This window comes from Gadus chalcogrammus, chromosome 22 (assembly GCF_026213295.1).
Source record: "Gadus chalcogrammus isolate NIFS_2021 chromosome 22, NIFS_Gcha_1.0, whole genome shotgun sequence".
Lineage (NCBI taxonomy): Eukaryota > Metazoa > Chordata > Actinopteri > Gadiformes > Gadidae > Gadus > Gadus chalcogrammus.
The window spans coordinates 4,115,485-4,137,857 of NC_079433.1; the positions used below are offsets into that span (position 1 = coordinate 4,115,485).

Sequence of the window (22,373 nt, forward strand, 5' to 3'; positions counted from 1 at the left end):
CCACCCCCAGTTCGAACAGAAAGGTGCCAGGAGGGCGAAGAAAGATGGCAGAGTTGAGGCCTCGTCAGGGAGGATCCTCAACAAAAAGAAGGGAGAGAGACATAGATAACCGACGGCGGGGAGGGAGAGAGACACAGTGATAGAGAAACAATAAAAAAAGGGAGGTTTAAGGTAGTGGGGGGGGGGGAGGACAGACACGGAAGAGAGAGGAGAGAAAGGGGGCGGGGAAGTGGGGAAAAGGGAGCTGGCGTCTGGTGGTGTTCAGGCGAAGTACATGGTGTGCTGGGTGTCGTAGTGGATCTGCACCGCCTTGGCCAGCGCCTGGGGGTCCCGGCCGTTGCTCTGGCCCGACACGTGGCTGCCCTCCGCACTGTGGGGGAGGGAGGGAGAGAGGGGGACAGAGGGGGGGGAGCAAGGGGGGTTGTGGTCATGAGACAGGAACAATTGACATGGCGTCGCCACTTACGGGGGACCAGACCCGCTTACAGGGACCAGACACACAATTATGGGGGACCTAGAGACTTACGGGGACCCTAGAGACTTACGGGGACCTGACACACTTATAGGGACCCCACAGACTTACGGGAACATCTCACACACTTATGGTGACCATAGAGACTTATGGGGACCCCATAGACTTACGGGAACATCCCACACACTTATGGTGACCCTAGAGACTTACGGGGACCTGACACACTTACGGGGACCTGACACACTTATGGGGACCCCACAGACTTACGGGAACACCCCACACAGTTACGGGGACCACACACACACTTCCGGGGGAACTAGCATTATGAGGAACATAACACTGCACAGCAGAGCCTCTCTTTATACATATCAAACACACTTCCGGAGCCCCATGCCTATTAAAGACCCATCACGCGGTCCTACCTGTCGTGGTCTTTGTCCACCAGGTGGTAGCGTGCGCGGAAGGCCACCAGCCGGGCGTAGTAGGCGGGCGCGGGGATGGACACGGAGCGGGTGCAGCGCACGTAGGTGTGGCACAGCTGGTAGGTGAGCAGCTGCAACTCGTCCGCCGTGAAGCAGTTGTCGTCCCACAGGACGTGGTAGTGGGAGGGCCGGCTCGTGCCCTGAGGGAGAGCGAGGGGAAGCTCAGGACTTTAAACGTCACCCAAGACGCTGAGACAAAGCCTGTCAACGGTTTACTACGGTGTTGTGGTTTTACTGTTCTATTCTGGGCAAATGGCCCGGACGTTTGACCTGAATTTAAATACAGTGAAACAGATTAAAAAGTCACAAAAAGTACTTTCTTTGGATAAAGCATATTTGTTTGGTGTACATTTAAAAATCCAGAAAGAGGGGCGGAGACCCAGGGACAGAGGGAGAGGAACAGAGATGCTAAACCGGTGAACTGCAAGGTACATAGAGGAGATAGAGATTTTGAGGTGTGCGAGATTGATTGTTGGTTGGAAACTTTAGGCAGCCATCAACAGCACACTCTCCCCCCAGAGAAAAAGGGAGACGGTGATACCAAGAGGGGGTTCAGAGCGAGGGCCAGTCCTCACCTGGATGCCTGCATGGCTGCACAGGTAGAAGTCAAACTCGGACGGGTGTGTGATGGTGCTGTCCACCGTGGTTCCTGCCGGGACGTTCCCGCTCTTCCCAACCTGTGGCCACAAGCCAAAAATAACACAAAAAATAGCTTAATTATTGATAATAGAAACACTCACACTAGGTACGTTAAAGTGCATGATTGTAGTCATTACATATTTTACTACAGGTTGCCCGAGTGGGAATCAAACCCGTGACCCTTGCGGTCTTTAACGTCACGCTCTAGTTAATTATACATGTCAGGCCCTGTGTAACTGAACGGGTAAAGAGGCACCACGACTCAAGGCCATGAATAATGAATGTGAAAATGCATAGGAATGCAGAAGTAGGCGGTGCGCACCCTCTCGGACTTGTCGGAGCAAAAGAGGCGGGTGTGATGGCGCTTCTGGACCACGATGTAGGTGATGCCCGGCCGGTAGTCCTCCTCCAGGCTGATGCACGCCTTCCTGATGGCGATCAGCTCCGGCCACGCCACCTGGGAGAGACACACACACACACACACACACACACACACACACACACACACACACACACACACACACACACACACACACACACACACACACACACACACACACACACACACACACACACACACACACAGTTAGAAGTGCTCACCTAAAGACCCGTGTGAACAGCAGACCAGACGTAACATGATGGAAAGACCCGACCAAACTCGGGTTAAAACACACCCTGTCCAGGCTTACGGCCAACGGTGACGTGGTACAACGTGGGCACAACACGTATACATTTAGCAGACGCTTTTATCCAAAGCCACTTACAATAAGTACATTTTTCAAGAAGTAGGAGAAACAAGAATATATCGCTGTCGGTACAGTCAGTGGCACATCATGAGAAGGGACCTGCGGTTAAAGGACCCTCATAACTCATTCGCCGGGGCTGTCTGTGTGCACGCCCCTCCCATCGTCAGGCCCAAGGTTCAAAAGGGTCAAGGTACAAAAGGTCAAGGGGTCATGGGGTCGCCGGGGGGGGGGGGGGGGCTCACCTGCTTCATCTGGCCCTCGGACACGCCCCCCCGGTAGTAGATGATGCGGGTGGGCTTGAAGCGCGTGGACTTGTAGAACTGGATGAGGAGCTCCCGGACCATGTTGGTCAGGTCCTGGATCACCTCCTGGCTGAACAGCTGCTCCTGGGGGAGGAGAAGTGGAAGGGGAGGGGAGCAGAGGGGGTTAGGAGGAGGGACATAGTACAAGCACAACCTTATCTACTTTTTAAAACGTTAAAAACACATATTTTTAGTTCAGCTTTCCTTTCCGCCTTCTGATTTCTACCCGTTTATTTGCCCTGTTTTTACTCGTTCTCGTCCCTACATCTGGTGTGCACTTTACGCCCTATGCATTGTTTGTTTTCCCCTCTGAGTGTCTCTATGGGTGTTTTTCCCTTTGTACCTTGCATCCGTTCATCCTGTGTCAATCTCCGTCCTGTACGCTTGCTCTCTGACTGTCCCTGTCTGAGTGTATAATGCATATAGTGTCAGTGTCTGATTGCTTGACTATATGTACTTTGTATTGACTTTATGTATCTTATTTGTACAGTGCCCTTGGGTACCTTGAAAGGCGCTTAAAAAAAAAAAATTATTATTATTATTAGTACCGGACCAAAGTACTGGAGGTATGTGTGTGTTTGTTGAGTAAAACCGATATGACACTCTTGGTTTGTGTCGTGCCACACAAATGGACGTTATTCCCAGAATGTATGCTAACAGCGCCGGTCGTCAGTTCAGTTGTGAACGGCAACGACAGCTACTGTAAAAAAAACGTAGGGTCACAGTGGATATGAATACCATCCGCAATCTTCAGCTGGGGAATACATCTGGTAATGATCGCTATAAATTGTCGGATCGGTATGAATTAGGGCTTTGACTCCGAACTTCGTCATTCGAATATAATTCGAATATCAAAAAATAAATCAAAATTCGAATTAATATTAGGCAGCCCTTAATATCTGAACCTGTTATGGGCAGGCCAAGAGGGAGAGACGTCGGAGAACCCGACGCAGTCTATTCATAATATTGTAATGACCACGGAAGAGGCAGTGAATGAAGCATTGATTAGACAGCGGTTTATTAGAAACCTAATAAACCGTTGGAACACGCAAGACCGGTAACCATAGCAACGCTGGTAAACAATCCTCGCGAAGCCCAATCCAGGCCTTACTGAAGGCATTTAATGGTCAAATTATTAATAATAAATATTCGGATATATTCAAATATTAATATTAATAAAGAAACAAACAAACTTTGAATATGATTTTTGGGCAAAGGTCAAAGCCCTAGTATGAATCACAAGACACACACACACATGTCTGTTAAAGGGGCGCCATGTTGCCACCAGGTGTGAGTGTGTTTATTGTATACAATTCGAAATCCCTCCTCTATTGATATCATGAGAAGCCACCCAGATGTATGATAGACAGATAAGCCTTTTCAAAACCACACCTGGTGGCAACATAGAGGGCACTCTAAGAGTTTGTTTACATTGTTCGCTGCGGAAAGTTTGAAAGCAACACGCTTGCATGTTGAAAGAAGAAAATTAGTCATGGCCTCATTTTTTGAAAGGCAACGTTTTCAAAGTCAGACCTGAAAGAATAAAGCGGAAAAAAATAATCATGCGTTCACAGCACCCGTGGCCCCGGCTCTACACTGGGGTTGGGGGGGGGGGGGGGGGGGGGGCACGGTCCTTACTTGGGACAGGTCCTGCCGGGACGTCTGGACGCGGACGGTGGCGCAGTAGCGGCTGGGGTGTCCGTCCATGCTGCCCACCACCGCCGCGATGGACGGCTTCTTCCCGTCGCCCGCCGGCGGGTGCGTGACGTCCGCCCCCAGGAAGATGACTGGCTGCTGGAACACAGAGGGCCTGGGGGGGGGGGGCGGGGAGAGAGAGGGGGGAGCCAATGAGATGGTTTTATTTATGTAGCTTGTTTTTATTGAGTTAAAGCTGCACTATGTAACTTTTTTAATTGCAGCTATTTATTCCAGGACAAAATATATCCTGAACTAGACTGTTTCTCAAGAATAAACCACAACCATCCCTGAGAATTACTATAATTCTCTTACTACAAATGAAGCTACAGTCAAGCTACTCGAGTTTGCTGAAGCACGAAGGTTTAATATTTTTACTAGTCTAATCTTACGAGTCAAGTCCTTCAAGAGAGGCTTTCAGAGTAGCCATAGGAACACAGATTAGTGCCATTATAAGCCGTAGCTTTTCTACTGCAGCTGTGTATTCCACGACAATAATATCCAAACTAGACTGTTTCTCAAGAATAAAACAAACCAATCCACGGGAATTGTATAACTATAAGTTGGGCTACAAGTCAAGCTACTAGAGGTTGCTAAAAGGGTAAAAAAACTAAATTTACTTCCAATGTAAGTCCATGAGGATACCCCTTTCAGAGTGGCTATAGGAACATAGTTTATCGACGAGCACAGCATGGGAGCCATTGAAGGTCGCAGCGTGGGGATGCTGACCTCTGGTGCGGCACCAGGACGTTGTTGATGCCCCCCAGTTTGGCGTTGATCTTCAGGCAGAGGTTGGACAGGGTCTGGGGGGAGGTCTTCACCACGTTCTTCACCTGGACACACTGGGTGGCCATTCCCAGCAGGGTGTCTCCCACACGCTTCACCTCCGCTGGGGGGGGGGGAAACATCACGTCATTTGAGAACCAGGATCAGAAAATGACTTTTTTGTGGTCTACTGGTGCAGAAAATAGGAAATGGATTGGAAGCGTCCGTGACTCCCAAAGGGGCCGATAATGTGAACGGGGAAGAAGCTTCTTTGTTTACAGTATATCTCAGAGCCATCACTATCCATTCGTAACCCGAGCATGAGCCTTGTGGTCGATCTATTCCACATTAGTGGAGGTATCCAATGCCAAGTGGGCAATACCAAACTCCCCAAACGCCGCTTGTACCGGACACGTTTAAAACCCCCACATCATGGGGCTGTGCAACTTTGTACTCGCATAACGCTGTCTCACACACATGGACTTGTAGTCAATAGATAGAAAACTACAAGTCCCACACGCATGGACTTGTAGTCAATAGATAGAAAACTACAAGTCCCACACACATGGACTTGTAGTCAAAAGATAGAAAACTACAAGTCCAACACACATGGACTTGTAGTCAAAAGATAGAAAACTACAAGTCCCACACATAGACTTGTTCTCAATAGATAGAAAACTACAAGTCCAACACACATGGACTTGTAGTCAAAAGATAGAAAACTACAAGTCCAACACACATGGACTTGTAGTCAAAAGATAGAAAACTACAAGTCCAACACACATGGACTTGTAGTCAATAGATAGAAAACGACAAGTCCCACACATGACTTTGAGTCAAGAAAATAGGAAACTACAAATCCCACACATGGACTTTTAGTCAATAGATAAAGAACTACAAGTCCCACACATGGTCTTCTAGTAAATAAAACGGAAATTTACAAATCCCAACGAATAAAGAAACAACGACCTGTCCCTACCATAGACGGGGGTCTTGCCGGGCAGGATGACCACGATGAGCTGCAGGCCCACGTAGGACATCTTGAGGTGTTTGAACATGGGCTCCACGCTGTCCGCCCCCTGGGCGTATTTACAGAAGCAGGGCTGGCCCTGGATGGGCATCCCCGCGTCCTTGGAGATCTTCCTCAGCTGGTCCGTGAAGCTCCTGTCAGAGGGTAGAACGGCCAATCAGCATGTCTGGTGTACAGAGAGTGTTAACTCAGCCAATCAGCATGTCTGGTGTACAGAGAGTGTTAACTCAGCCAATCAGCATGTCTGGTGTACTGAGAGTGTTAACTCAGTCAATCAGAAAGTTTCCTAAGAGATTTACACAGCCACGTTGGGGCTGTGTGTCGAACTATAGGGGGGTGCTACTGGGCTCGCCTGATGTCGCAGGAGAATGCTGACATATTCAATTACGTATTTAATGATGCATTTCAGCCAAATGAAAAGATAAAAGGTCTCATAGAGGTCTTATAAAGCAAAAACTACTGCTCATCCTAGCAGAGCGATGTGATTATGGTTTGGAAACATTGATATCACCGGCAGATGTCGATCGGGTAAGAACTTATTTTGCATGGATCCAGATGCACTAAAGTTAAAGTTGGGCTTTTCAGAGCTAAACATGTGTTTGACGTGGCAAAGGAGGACGGGAACCACTGGTGTAAGACCTTGGGATACAGGGGATCAGGACACAAGGAGGTCTAGGTTTATTGGGTCAGAAGGGGGTCTAGGACAACAGGAGGTCTAGGTTCATAGGTTCATCAAAGGGGGGGGGGTCCAGGACTCACTTCAGCAGGTCCTCCCGGCACTGTTTCTGCGGCGCGAAGCAGGCCACCGCCCACACTTTGATCTCGATGCCGGCGTAGAACTGCTTCCCCCTCATGTCCCACACGCCCTGGTTGGGCGTGGCCACCGTCTTATTCTGCGGAGAGAGTCCCTAACCCCTTAGTTATCCCCCCGGTTTGGCGAGTCGACACAGCAGGTGGTACCACAGAAACCCCAAAGGCCCCCCCCCCTGTTCCCCCACCATCAAGCGTGATGTTCATAATCCAATCCAAGATTTATCTATTAGTGATGTGAAAAACTATAGTAATTAAAGTCGTCACGAACACCACCTATTTGTGACATCAGAGAATCTAGCCATTAGTGACATCACAAAAATCTAGCCATTAGTGACATCACAAAAATCTAGCCATTAGTGACATCACAAAAATCAAGCCATTAGTGGCATCACATAGTCAGCACCTTAATGACATCACAAAACCGACCCCCCGACATCACAAACGCTTTACCCAATTAGTGACATCACAAAAGCTATCCCCCATTCGTGACTTCACAAAAACAACCCGTTAGCGACCACACAAAACCCCGACCCCCCATTAGTGACATCACTAAATCGACCCGTCTGCGCCCGGCGTGCGTGCCGGCCGCCCTGACCCCGGCCCCGCGCGGTACTCACCCTGCCACAGTCCCGGCCCGAGTCGCTGCCGACGCGACCCCCGTACTGCAGCATGGGCGCGGGCAGCACCCGACCCGTCACCTCCGTCATGTCGTTGTGCACCACGATGCCAAACTCCTTCAGGTACGGGTCGGGACCCCCCACCATGCTGTTGCTCTTCACCTGGACAACGGGGATAGAGAGAGGACGGCGTCAGAGCCAGCACGCGGTGAGCGTCGACATGTAGCTCGTTACCGTGGGGACAGTGGAACAAAGGTGGCGGCTTGCCCTCTTGAACGAGGGAGTTACACATGAACGTCGTTAGCGTACGGAAGTTATTGTACATGTTGGAAAAGGTCAAGTCTTGTAGAAACAGCCTGTTACGTTTGATTAAATGGTAAATGGACCGCATTTATACAGTGCAGTTCTAACCAGTGGCAAAACCAGTGGCAAAACGCTTTACAAATATGGCCTGACATTCACCCATTCGTGCACACATTCACACACCGACGGCGGCGTCAGCCACGCAAGGCGACAGCCAGCTCGTCGGGATCAGTTAGGGTGAGGTGTCTTGCTCAGGGACACCTCGACATTCAGCGAGGAGGAGCCGGGGATCGAACTAGCAACCTTCCGGTTACCAGCCAACCCGCTCTACCCCCTGAGCCACATTCCACATTCCGATTAAATAAATTGAATTTAAACTAATAGAAATACATTTCTTATACAAATAAATAGGTAGTTGGCAAAAAAAATGGCGAGTATATAAATGCATACATGACATGTAAATACAATTATTATTATTTATGGGAATATATACTGCAGTACCCACCCCTGTCCAGAGGAGGGCGCCGTCACTCACCAGTCGGCTGATCTCCTCCTGTCTGTCTGGGGCAGAACGGGCAGTGGCTTTGATCATGGTGGACGTCTGGTTGTCTGTCAGCTTCTTGATGCAGCGCTGGCCGGCCACAATGTTACACACCTAACACACGCACGACAAATGGATCAGGCTACAATAACTGGAACCTCCAACTGGACGCTCGTGGAGAACGAGTCGAGTTCAGGTTGTATCTGTGGTGCAACAGGGGAGGAAGTGATTCAGGAGAATATCTTTTCAAATGAACTCCTTCTTTAAAGTTTTTTTTTTTTTTTTTTTTTAAGTAAATCATCATTTTTTGTTCTTGCTGCGGCGTGATAAGTGGAGAAAAGAGAAGAAAATACGGAATTATACTAAGTAAAAAAAGAAAAAAGAAAACGAGACACACTTCCCGTCATGAATCACAAAAAACTCCACAATAAAAGCCCTGAGTACTGGAAGCCTCTGTGCTCACCTCGAGGGGCAGGTAGGTGTGCTTCTGCTCCTGCCCCACCTGCAGGCAGGGCAGGTGGGGGTACTTGAGCTGCAGGCTGTACTTCTGCTTGAAGTACTGGGCCACCGTGCACTCCATGGCTTGGCCGTTCTCCAGCTGCAGGGGGAACCTGGGGGGGGGGGGGCATCACCGGGGGGTTCACACGCACGTCAAGCTCCCAAACGGGGGGGAGGAGGATGGGTGGGGGAGGTTGGGGGTGGGGGTGTGTTCGTTGCAAGTATGGTTAAGGGGGGGGGGGGGGGGGGGGGCGGGGCTTACGTCTGGTGGCTGGCAGGACGGCGGGTAACGTTGCACACACGGTACTTCCTCTTCATCTGACCGCAGTGTGTGACCTCCACTTTAAGACCTGCACACACACACACACACGTACGTGTTCACACACACACACTTGTGACAAAGCCACAGCCAGTTTACCACTTTCCACTTTGAGCGCGGGCCTTCTACAAATCTCATCCATTCCTAACAAGTGAGTGTGGAGCTGTTAGAAAACACTTTCGGGTTTAAAATGGGACATTTTACAAACGTTAAAAATAGAAATACGACCCCAGCGGCCAAATAGCCAATCTCCTCGCATTTGTGCCCATGTGATGAGGAAACCCAACCAATCATGTTTCAAGCAGAGTGTGAGTGTGCGCGAGAGAGAGAGAGAGTGTGCGAGAGAGAGAGAGTGTGCGAGTGTGCGAGAGAGAGAGAGAGAGTGTGCGAGAGAGAGAGAGTGTGCGAGTGTGCGAGAGAGAAAGTGTGCGAGAGAGAGAGAGAGAGAGAGTGCAAAGAGAGAGTGTGTGAGAGAGATTTTGTGAGAGACTGTGTGGGAGATAGAGTAAGAGTGTGTGTGTGAGAGAGAGTGTGTGACAGAATATATGCGTGTGAGAGTGTATGAGAGAGTGTGAGAAAGAGTGTGTGAGAGTGTGTGTGTGTGTGCGTGTGAGAGTGTATTAGAGAGAGTGTGTGAGAGCGAGTGTGTGAGAGCGAGTGTGTGTGAGAGTGTGTGTGTGTGTGTGTGAGAGAGTGCGAGAGTGAGGCCGACCTCGTATTTCCTTGGTGAATTTGACGCGCTGGGAGTCCGTGAGGGGCTTGGTCTGCTCGTTGATGTTCTGGATGTCCAGCACCTCACACATGAACTCTATGACCGGCTGGGCCCGGTAGAACGCCGTGGCCGACACTGGGGAGAGAGAGGAGAGAGGCGCGTCAACACACCCATCGGTCAAGAGGAGAGGTGAGAAACACTTTACGTGCGCTCAGTCGGGAGGTGGGATTAGCATCAGACTGATCGAAGATGAAAGACAATTAGGCTCATTAACCAAATCAATAGATTGACACTCTTGACATTGGATAGCTGCAATGTCCTGGATGATTGCCAACGACAACATCCTAAGAAAATCGTTTTTTTATCAACTAAATAAAAGGCAAAAATGTGTGTGCTGGTGTTGGTCCAGTCATGCGACAAGGTATAAGGCAATCGTCACAGTAGGCTTAAAAAAGGTTCAAACTGGTGGGTGGTCTTCAATGAGATCAGCAATCAATCTCCCAATTAATATTGATTGTATTGACGAAAGAGGCTGTGATTAAAGTGTTCTTCCAGAGGGCTTTGGCCGGCAGCACAGATTAGGGGGAGCAAGGGATCAATCACTCCACTCACTAACGACCTCCCTACCCAATTAACATCTACTCAACAGCTCATCAGCGCCATCACAAAGCCGAATCAGTGAGCTGGCGGCACACGCCGTGAAATCAGTTCAATGCCCTGAAATGTAAACGACAAGCCATCAATGGACACAACCAGTAGCTATTCATCACCTCCCGCTTCATGTAAACATTGGCTCAATACTTTCTGTAGCGTTATTGTTATTGTCATTATTCTACTCGTTTTTTTTACATCACTATTTCTCCGCCTTGTTATGTACGGCCAGATTGGGCCAGATTTCCCACCCAATCTGGCTGCCGGATTGGGTGGGAAATCTGCCCCATCTGGCACCACTGTCTGGCATGTAACATGTAAATAAATTTTTCCCTGCGCGTCTCACCGTCGATGTTGAGCATCATGTTCCACATGGCAGGACGGACAGACTGATGGAAACCGAACCACACCTCCCTCCCCCCCCCCAGGGGGTGGTAGTAGCCTTCTGGGGGGGAGAAAAACGAGCGCCCCACAGGAGTGTACCTGGAGTCCCGGGGGGGGGGTAAGAGGAAGACAGAACGGACCATGAGCTTCAACACAAGGTTCTAACCCAGTGCCCAAAACCCAACGAAGACACATCAAAATATAGATGGCACTTCCACACATTCCATCATTACACTCCTACCAAGCATATCTTGTGCATAAAGATATATTTAAGAATATGTGTTTGGTTTTGCATATTGGTAAAGACAAAATGTTTTTGAAAACATTAATTTTAAGTTTTTAGATATTAAGACGTCAAATCTTGAACAAAAAGTGGTGTGATATATAGAATTAATCTATAATTTCAAATCCTAAAAGCTGAATGGGACTCTCCCACATGAGGGACGGGAGGAAGGGGGGAGGAAGGGGGAGGACGGGGGAGACGCTGACCTCATGGAGGGCAGGTGTCGCGTGATGACGTCCAGGGCCTGCACCGAGTCCTCCGGGACCTCGTTGAGGTGCCCCGACAGGGCCTCCAGCAGCATCTGGAGACTCACCACGCACACCCACTGCAGGGACACCTTGAAGGTCTGGTCCTTCCCCTCGCCGGGCAGGGTCACCTCCAGGTCCACCTGCAGAGGGGGAGGGAGGGAGGGAGGGAGGGAGGGAGAGGGGAGAGAGAGGGGGAGAGTGGAAGTTAGTGGGTGGGCAAGTGACCGAAATAGATTAAAAAAAAGACAGAGGGAAGGTGGAAGTGAGAGGGAGTCAGAGAGAGAGAGGAGGGAGAGAGAGAGAGGAGGGAGAGAGAGAGAGAGAGAGTGAGAGAGACTGAAGGGAGATGAGAGAGCCCATGAGAGACCCAGTGTTTGAGTAGGGAAAGGGAAACATTAGGGAGGAGAGATGAAGGATGAGAGAGAGAAAGCGGATAACAGAGGGTGAAAGATCAGAGGTGAAACGGTTAGAGACAGATTTAGAGGAAGAGACAGATGTAGAGAGAGAACGATGGACGTAGAGAGAGACGGATGTAGAGAGAGAGAGACGGATGTAGGGTGAGAGAGATAGTAAAGAGTGATAACAGTGAGGGAGATAAAGAAAAATACGAAAATAGCACCGTGAGTGGGATGAGACAAGAGAGAGTAAGGACAAAGGGAGAGAGAGGCAAGAGGACATAAGAAAAGACAGTGAGGGAGAGAGAGGAAAGAGAAGAGAAATAAAGCGGGACGAGAGAGGGGAGGTGAAGGAGGCAGGGAAACCAGATGATATTATATAATTAATAGAGAGACGGGTAGGAGTGAGCGATAGAGGAAAGCAAAGGTCAAACGGACGGAGAGAGTAAGGTGTGTGTGTGTGTGTTTATAATAGATGAGCACAGGGGAGATGGGAAATAAATAGCAGAGGGAGAGAGTGAAAGAGTGTGAGGGAGACAGGGAAACATCGCTCATCTACTTTGATGTGTCCTACCCTTGACATGGCCCAGACAAGCATTTTAATAATGTACCGTCTGCTAAACATGCAGCAATTTGGATTGAAGGTTCACAATGTCATTTAGCATTTAAATGTAATATTTGTCAAGTTTATGGTCCTTCACAGCAGAAGCACAACATTTATGCATAGTTTCTAGCCACGGGAGCACGGCCTTATACCTATTCTATCTAATACTTATTTAACTGAGAGCAACCCAGTATAGCCACAGCTCTTTGTGGGAATGTCAGGCACCGTCATGGGAGAAATAGTTTGCGTACAGTTCAAATATTTCACCCTTGAAAATAATAATTTTAACTTCAATCAGAAATTCAAGGGTAAACAGCTATAGCTTAAAAAGGTCACCAATCTTGGGTGACCGCCATTGATCGTCAGGTGGCCCTGCGTGGTCTCTCGAACCACCACTTGGGGGCCGCAGGGCTAAGACACAGTACTGGCTGGTGAACGGTGGGGTACCGACCCGGTCTCTCCCGATGGGCAGCGGGTGGGCCGTGTACATGTTCCTCTTCCCGTCGTAGCCCGGCTGCCGGTCACCGAAGATCTGCATCTTGAAGTGGCGGACCATGGTGTCCACCACCTCCCTGGCGGATCACAGAGTGGAGCGATCAGACGGGACTAGGGGAGCGCCGATAGCGGTGTTCCACCGATCTTAACTAGGACAATCGATTCTGATCACATCGCCCCGCAATGTTTTTGGAAGAACAACTAGAAGACGGCCGGTTTTAGAACAAAATCAAAAATCAAAAATCAAAAATCAAAGGATAAATGGGTATTACAACTCATGTCCATCTTTACGGTTGAAAGACCACAGACAAAGTTGGTCTGATAAGTAAGACAGACACACCCGCGCACAAACACACACAGTGACCCACACACACGCGCACACACACAGTGACCCACGCGCACACACAGTGACACACGCGCACACACACACACAGTGACCCACACACACGCACACACACACACACAGTGACCCACACACACACACACACACACACAGTGACCCACACACACGCGCACACACACACACACACACACACACACACAGTGACCCACACACACGCGCACGCACAGTGACCCACACACACAGTGATCCACACACACGCACAGTGACCCACACACACACACACACAGTGACCCACACACGCGCACACAAACACAGTGATCCACACACACACACACACACACAGTGACCCCCACACACACAGTGATCCAGACACACACACACACACACACGTTACCTGTTGACCCTCCGCGGCCGCTTCTCGGGCTTGATGTCGATGTCATAGTGGTACACGTCGATCTTGGGGATCTGCACCTGGAAGTGGTTGGCCAGCAGGCGGATGGGCTTCCCCACCGTGCCCAGGCCGGGCCGCCGGGGGGGCTGGAACGGAGAGGGAGCCGGGGTCGGCGGGCCTGGAGGGGGGGGCGGAGAGGGTACTACACTGTGATTTAGCAGAAGCCCGCGCGCCGAGCCGCCGCCGCGGTGGGACCCGAACCCAGAACCTCTCGGCTGGGAGTCAGGCCCACCTGCCACTACACTACCCTGACCTGCCCCACCTGCCCCAAGCCTCCGCCTCGGTGGGGATCGAACCCAGAACCTCTCGGCTGGGAGTCAGGCCCACCTGCCACTACACTACCCTGACCTGCCCCACCCCGCTCCAGGTAAGGCTAACTACCAGGAATAGTTAGGTGACAGCTCACTAATGCACGAAGGCTGTCGGTACAGGATATACAAGCAGGAATAACAACTTGCTGGATTGAAGTGTACAGGACAAACTTAAGGCCAACAAACCATCAATGAGAACGACCCTATATGCTCACCTTCAATAAAACATGAACTCCATCGCGCACACACACACACACACACACACACACACACACACACACACACACACACACACACACCTCGATATCTTCAAGCAGAATATCGATATAAGATAAATATCGATATTTGACGCAATAACATAGTTGCCGTTGCCGCGCTCCAACTTGTCATTCAACATCGGTGGCGTCGCTGTGCTCTCATTTCCAGCCTGCCTGCGTCGCTGTGCTCGTTAACCTGCCTTGCTAATGGGGGCAGAGGGGGGAGTTACCGTGGAGTTACCGTTATTATTACTAGTATAGCCTGCCTACCTACCGTTTGGAGTTACCGTTACTATTCCTACCGTTCCGAATTTAATACAGTTTGATGGTTGAATGAAGCTCCCCTGCGCCGCGTTTCCCGGCGGACTCCATGTTTTGCGCCGTAGGAGATTTTAAAAAGTGACGTGAGTGGAAGGGGGGCCGGGCAGAGTGTGTGTGAGCCGGAGGCCGAGCGGGAGAGAGATAAGCAGAGTTACGAGCAGGCGGCAGTCGTGGTTCGAAACTGCTGTCATTTGGATCAAATATGCTGCACTTTCAACGCAAATGAAACTATATCGATGATGACGATCGCGTAAAAAATATCTATATATTTCAAATATCGATATATCGCCCTAACACACACACACACACACACACACACACACACACACACACACACACACACACACACACACACACACACACACACACACACACACACACACACACACACACACACACACACACACACACACACCTAGCTAATGCTTCTGGCAGAGGCCGCTGCAATACATTAGGGAGAGCTACAACAGGTGGGCAGAATTGATGACTGGTAGCAGGGTTAGCTCGTTAGCCCGGCCGCCTGCGCTGAAGTATATATAGTGTGACAAACCCCCGCCAACGCGTGAAGAGTGCTAGTGGAGAACGTTTTGTTCAGGGTGTTAGCACTCATTAAATGAATCGCCTTTAATAATAGTATAGACCATCAACAATGTTGTGTCTTTACATAATCATTTAGGGCGTTTAGCAAACGCTTTTATCCAAAGCTTCAAGTACATTTATCAGAAGAAAGAAACAATATATCGCTGTCGGTACAGTAAGGGTTTTCATAGAAACAGGTGCCACACAATAATAATTGTTGGGTTAACCCATTCCGTATGCAACAAAGATAGCTAGGGTAATGCTGCACAATGCTTAGTACTACTTAAAGTGCCAGGACGTACAACATACAATAAGTGCGTACATTAAGTGCCAGGACGTACGACATACAATAATTGCTTACATTAAGTGTAAGTTAAGTACACTGTATGTCGACACATTCATGTTATGCTAGGGCCAACCCTTCTCCTATAATTTAACTCTGTAGTCAACATTATGTACACTTAGTACACCAATTAAATTCAAGCCTTCCACGATATCACTCAAAATGTGTTTATACAGCACGGCCACTCACTTGGCTACAGACAGACCTGGCTAATATCAAGTACATTTAAGAGTCCAAAGTAAACAAGCAGATGGCCGCTTAATGACGAACCGCGTCAAAAGCAGAACATGGATTCCCGCCACTTGTTGCCCAACACCCACTCCTCCCAGCGCGGTCATTTCGTCTTCCTCCTCCCAATCCCTCCACCCTCCTCCTCCCAACATCAACACACGCGAACCCTCCCAGTCCAAGACCCCGTCGGCCGAGCACAAACCTCAGCCTGCCCGCGCCCCGCGCACCGTGATTGATCCGGGGCCCTGGCCCCTGACCTAGACGGGTCAACAAGGGCCCCTCAAGACAATGGCCCCCCCCCCCCAATTACCCAGGGGCCCGCCCCCCCAGCTCCACCCAGACATACAGGGACAACCCGCCCACCACACCCAGACAAAGGCTGGGGTCTGCTCCCAAAGACAGGGCTGGGGGTGGGGGTGGGGGGGGGGGGGGGGGTGGGTGATGGACACACAATGCAAACAACTTGGGATTTCCGTTACGAGTGTACCTAATATAAACGTCCCACCCCCACGCACACACGCGCGCACGGAGGCAACCTATGCACTGTGGCGTTGGGCCCGTGCGTGCGTTGTGGAGCCAACAGCCTGCAGGCCAAGGGGTTGGTGTTATTTTGGATTGAAAAAAAAAAAACCCTCATGTTGTTATTAGATTAGATAAACTTTATTGGCCGCCTCGGGGATCAAAGTGTGTAACGACACGAGTGTGATCAGACGGTTAAAAGGGGAAACACACACACACACACACACACACACACACACACACACACACACACACACACAAAGTGTGTGTGTATACAGCTTCATACGAGCGTTCTGCAACGACCACTCTGTTTACGTTTTCATGTGCAACCAACGACCATTTAACATTTTCCTTTGACCAATGCAGAACAAGAACCCCGGACAGATGACCTCATCGGCCCGACTTCGGCCAAGAAAATAGCAATGCCCGCCTGTCCCCACTTTAACCCAAACAGCCAGCACGCACGGCTGGGCCGTAATCGCGGTTATTTACATAGCCAGCCACCTAAGGAGCCTCGTGCGTGCACACCTGAGCACCAGCATGCATTAGTCATGATGAAGCAACATAGCATGTAGGTCCGCGAGCAACGGGGCACACGCACGCACGCACGCACGCACACGCACACACACACACACACACACACACACACACACACACACACACACAGATATCCATTCACGTTCACGATCACTACGATTTGTTCCATTAGAAAAAAAAATAATAAAAACAACATTTGCATATCGCAGTAGTCGCGCTATGAATATGCATGATGTTCCTGAGGCGGGTCGAAGTAAGTAAGAACCGAATTGATCATACAGGATTCTGGTACATCCATACGCTGGCTTCGTCTTCAAGGGTCTGGAGAGCGAGGGGGGGTCCGGGCGGGGTCAAGCCGTTTAATGCCATTGTCAACAGACAGCTAGAGGGGCCATGGTGCATGAGCACGCTCCAGTTATCAAGTGAAGCGCATGAACCACAGACAATCACGCCCCCCCCCCCCGCCACCCACCGCCCACCCAAAGGAAAACACTGCTGTTCCTTGGACACACAGACACACACACACACACACAACACGTATTGTAGTGCAAGCAACTTTTGCTACTGTTTGCAGATGATGACGAAGTGAGCGCCGTGGATGCGTGGTGAAGGCCACCTCCTCTGAGTGCTTCAGTCACAAGTCGCCCTCTGCGTATGCAGTCGTGGAGTTTGTGCAACCGGTTGCGAGGGGGAGTACAATGAGACATCACAATTTAAGGGACCGCTCTCATGGTTCACACATGTCGCAAGCACACAAGTTCTGTACGCCGCACTATTTCATTCATGGGTCCGTACCATCTCCATGGGTTGCATAATCTATTTCACACACACAAGGTTTACCCGTCACAACAAAACATGCATATCACGATTCAAAAGAATCAACCTCTAGTTCAGACAAAACCATTGGACTGGCCCTTTGACGACAAACACTGATATACAGCGCCACTAGTCCTCTCACATGAAAGCAGCTATTTTTTGGTCTTAGTGCATGCACAACTTCCTGGCGTTCAGGAAGTTGTGCATGCAAACGTACAGCGCAGAGATTCCTATCGTCCCGTTCTCCACTTTCACCAAAAACAGAACGCTGCCTAAATATATCCTCTACAGCTGCCACAGCACCATCACCAGATCTCTCCGTGTGTGTGTGTGTGTGTGTGTGTGTGTGTGTGTGTGTGTGTGTGTGTGTGTGTGTGTGTGTGTGTGTGTGTGTGTGTGTGTGTGTGTGTGTGTGTGTGTGTGTGTGTGTGTGTGTGTGTGTGTGCGTGTGCGTGTCTCCTACCCACTATCGCCCCACATGTCTTGACACAAACCAGGGCTTGCCTTGGACTACCTGTACCTTTCAGCGCAACCAGATATCCCGAAACATTCGGTGCATGCTTCTTGGTGCTGGCTCTCTGCCTTTACCCACAGAGATTTGCTTTATGAACTTTGCCAAATCGTTCTAAAATATGAATTGGGACGAATACAAAACTCGCCAGAAGACAAAGCATTAAGTACAGGCATTAAACAAATGGACCGATGCCAAAGAAATTTGGGCCCAGACGGGAGATTAACAAATTAATGGTCATCATTTTTGTTATTAATAAAGTGCTGTGTTATCCTTACACGTTCTACCAATTGCGACACAGACAGAACTCCCATGTTTGCAGTGCACGATCGGAAGGTAAACAACAACATGGTAGCCAAACTGTACAACCAAAACAAACAACAAAACAACTCGGTTCGCCTTAAATCGTTAGTTTTATAGAATCAATTTTGACAACAAGACACAGAAGAACAAAGCCCCACAGCAACATAAACATCGTCATTCACCCTACGCTACAAAATAGGCTGCAGGTCACATGGAAAGCAGCGAGGAGCCATGAAAGGCTCCGTCACTCAGACCCCGGGGCCCAAACATCAGAGGGGGGGCCCTCATGACGAAATCCTCAAAGCTGGTCCCCCAACTCATAGAAGCTTTAAGGTGGGATGGAAGCGGCAGCCTATACGCGCATACATATAATGCAAATAAGGGGGAGCATGCAATACTTCTACACAGGGAATGGCTTTGGTATTTTCTTGCCCAGGGGCCCCAGGACTTAAGAGGGCCCCTTCATGATGCAGAGGTTTGGGGTAAGGACAAGGACGAATGCAAGGACGGGGGGGGTCCATCTGTGAGGGAAAAGTGTTGCTGGCAGAGACCTAGATTTCCATCATAGTAGGCGTCTTGAACATGCGTCTCATGCATCTCATTCCTCAGGGCCCTGGAGATGATGTGATGTCAACACTGTATTGAAGGCTCTGCACATGATGCAGCCAGCAGGTGGACAATAATAAACAAACCACACTCACTTTGACTTTCAAAGAAATACACAACGCATGCAAAGTAATCCATTACCGATCCAAGAAAACTCCAACTGCGTTGTGCCTCATCATCAATAAAGTGATCAACCCTAATCAAATCCTTTACATCATCCTTCTAGATAAACACACTTCTGTCATGGTAGGTTCACTCTTGCCGGTGGAGGATTGGGTGTAGAACCAGCCCACATCAACACCTCAGTAGCCTCCTCCCAGAGCACCTCCCGTCACCACCGTGGTGGAGCGGAGAGTTCCTGGAAACCATCTTTTGGTTCCTGTCCAGCATCCAGTTTGTGGCTGGTCTTTTTCACAGCAGCACCGACAGCTACTGACTCAAGGGTCCTGGGGTCCGTGGTTATCATTACAGCAAAAGGTGCTAGGTGGCTGTATTAATAGCACAACAGCAAAGCGCCCAACAACAACAATCAGAAATCCCCAATGGCAAAACGATCAAAAAGGGGAGACCACAGCTTTCCTGGGTTCAGGAGAACCTGTATGGTGTGAGTCGCGCTGCTCTGTGACTTTAACAACAAAGGAAGTGCTCGTCACAGAAGGTTAACGTATAAATGCCAATTGCCAGACGGACAATACAGCAGGGGGGAAGAATTTATCATTTCATTGGGGGGGGGGGGGGGGTCGGCCATAACAAAAAAGACTGAGTGTGTGGATACACCGCAACCTTCTCCTTTGAATGACCAGAGTACTGAGGAGGAACAGTGGGTGAGAGCCTATTCCAACACACACACACACACACACACACACACACACACACACACACACACACACACACACACACACACACACACACACACACACACACACACACACACACACACACACACACACACACACACACACACACACACAGGTCATTAGTACACATCTTGACGTATCCCATTGTTAACACATACAGGCAATAAGGGGTAATAATGAATGAAGAAATTAAAATGGTATAATAAAAAGGTGTTCAGCCAAACCACTTCTTTCTCATAGTACACCAATACACAATGCAGCTCAACAACAAGCAGATTCAGATTCAGCGAACCTCAGTGTGTTTACGTTACGGTTCACACATGCAGAACTCTCCGGGCCTGAGCCCAAGCCATGCCCACACACAGACAGACACAGAGCTGCCAGAGGAAACTAGGAGGATTCCTCAGTACTGTGGCATTACATCATATCTTCACAACATGACAGAACAGCCGCCTGTTCAGAACCAGCAAAACGATTTTGGCAGCTATGAAACATAAATGTCCAAATCAAAAACTTGAATACTCAGCTTAAAAACTGGGTGCCATACCTTATTGAGAGACGCTGAGCGTAAGCCAACCACTGGGAGAGGACGGGGTCAAGCACAGTTTAAAGCATTCAGCAGTTTAGGAACTATAGGGTGGTGTACTTAGACCCAACCACAACTGAGAATGAAATTAAGCAGTGAATACAACTGGAGTAGATGTATGTCAACCAATGACGAAAGAGACCCAATTAGTATAACCACCACATATAGGCCGACACAGCAATATCACACAGACAACATCTCACTCACACACACACACACACACGGAGAACAATGCAATATTTTGTGAAAAATATTTAAGTTTAGGTCTACATGACACATTTCTGTTGGCGTAGGTACAATTTACCGTTTTTATTTGTGTATCCTTCAGATTGACATGCGAAATTACTGTAATAAAGCCCTAACCTCTATAGATATCTGTGCCAGCATGCTATTGCATGCATAAGGCCATACCAAACGAAGCTTACATCTAATAAAAATCGTTAAATAAAAATAAACGGTTAAGTCGTTGTGAACAATGCATGCAACGTGTATTTGTTGTGCATCCGCTATTCCTTGGACATCCTTATAAGACATACCTAAGGGGGCTTCTACCGCTTAGCTGCATAGGTGCCTTTGTTACATTAACGGAGCACAGATCAGAATCCCCCCACCACGATTCCGATCGATGAGAGCGCCATCCCTACCGGAGCCCTCAGTCCCGTGTTCACCGGGCGGGGGGAGAGAAGAGAGGCTCGGGATGGCTTCCCGGGGAGAAGCGAGGATTGCGCGTAAAACGATGACAGAAACATGAATTATGCAAGCACACGCGATGAGTAGATTGCAAAAAAATGTGTCGCCTTCGCGTGTTCCGTGATAAGTGGGGGGGGTTGTGCCGTGCAGGAAACCCGTGTTGGGTCGCCCACCACCATCCCTCCAGGAGCAGCACAACACGACCGAGACACCGCTCCCGATGACGAACGTTGAAATGCGCTGTAGCACACACTAGTCACACACCCGGGCGCTGATTTATCCACGGAAAATACCTGATCAAGATCGGTGTGTTTCACTGTCACACGTCGTTGGTTTCAGGTGCGAACGGCGTTCACATATATGATTGTAAACACGTCGTACGACGCGGAAGGAAGGAAGGTCCTAGTTAAATCCCCCACACACACACAATGCCAGCCCCAGCGCTACGTGCTTCAGAACCATCAACAGCCGAGTGGGCAGCTATATCCGCCACACGAAATCAATTATCTACACCGCTTGCTGTACAATGTGCTATTCAAGACGAACACTAAGCTTGTGCTCGATGTAAATAATGTGTCACACATGGGGCTAGGGCCTAATCTAAAGCTTTCGTTTGTCTTTCCCCTCCACCTCCCCACCACCTCCCCCTTCTAGGTTGCTTGTCTTGTCGTTCAAGGCCTCGCTGCAGCCACGGCCCCCAGTGAAGCGATGTGTGTGCGCACACGCTCTAAACACGGGGCGCCTGCGGTCTGAGGTGTCCTCTCTTACCGGGTCCGAGCGCTTCCATGGCCGAGGGCTCTCTCTCCGTCTCTGTCCCGGCCTGGCGGCTCCGTACCGACACTGAAATTGGGGGCGGTATCGCGAAGCTTAACGTGGCTAATTTAAGAAAGAGGAATATTGATGCGTAGTTGACCAGCGAGCTCTCTCGGATGTGTTGTCTACTGACTGAGTTTGTCAGGGGGGGGGGGCGGGGGGGATTTCTAATGTGAGCATGCGCCAGGCGAGAAAGCTTGGGAGTCGTCGGTGCGCCTGCGCAATTCGCTGGCGTTTTAAATTGGGGGAGATGGGTCCAACAGTTGTATTTATCTGAAAATGCTGGATGGTAATAACGTCTTTAT

The 22,373-nt window shown here is 49.6% G+C and overlaps 1 protein-coding gene across 6 annotated transcripts; it reads right to left on the reverse strand.

Annotated features, from left to right (window-relative positions):
- ago4 (argonaute RISC component 4) lies at window positions 1–22,205 on the reverse strand. 6 transcript variants are annotated; one of them, XM_056582768.1, is made up of 19 exons: window positions 22,024–22,205; window positions 13,732–13,906; window positions 12,951–13,071; window positions 11,459–11,640; window positions 10,932–11,068; window positions 9,935–10,069; window positions 9,166–9,253; window positions 8,869–9,016; window positions 8,400–8,519; window positions 7,562–7,723; window positions 6,891–7,039; window positions 6,081–6,265; window positions 5,066–5,225; window positions 4,280–4,451; window positions 2,582–2,725; window positions 1,916–2,050; window positions 1,530–1,631; window positions 895–1,094; window positions 1–370 (listed from the first exon to the last, which is right to left on the reverse strand). In XM_056582768.1, exons 1-19 carry the CDS (start codon window positions 22,040–22,042, stop codon window positions 262–264), a joined length of 2,643 nt encoding a protein of 880 aa, XP_056438743.1. In that variant the 5' UTR covers window positions 22,043–22,205; the 3' UTR covers window positions 1–261. The 6 variants fall into 6 exon arrangements, with proteins under 6 accessions (XP_056438743.1, XP_056438740.1, XP_056438742.1 ...); XM_056582765.1 differs by having other exon boundaries at window positions 8,370–8,519; XM_056582767.1 differs by having other exon boundaries at window positions 6,891–7,024; window positions 13,732–13,930.
- Window positions 22,206–22,373: the final 168 nt, after the last annotated feature.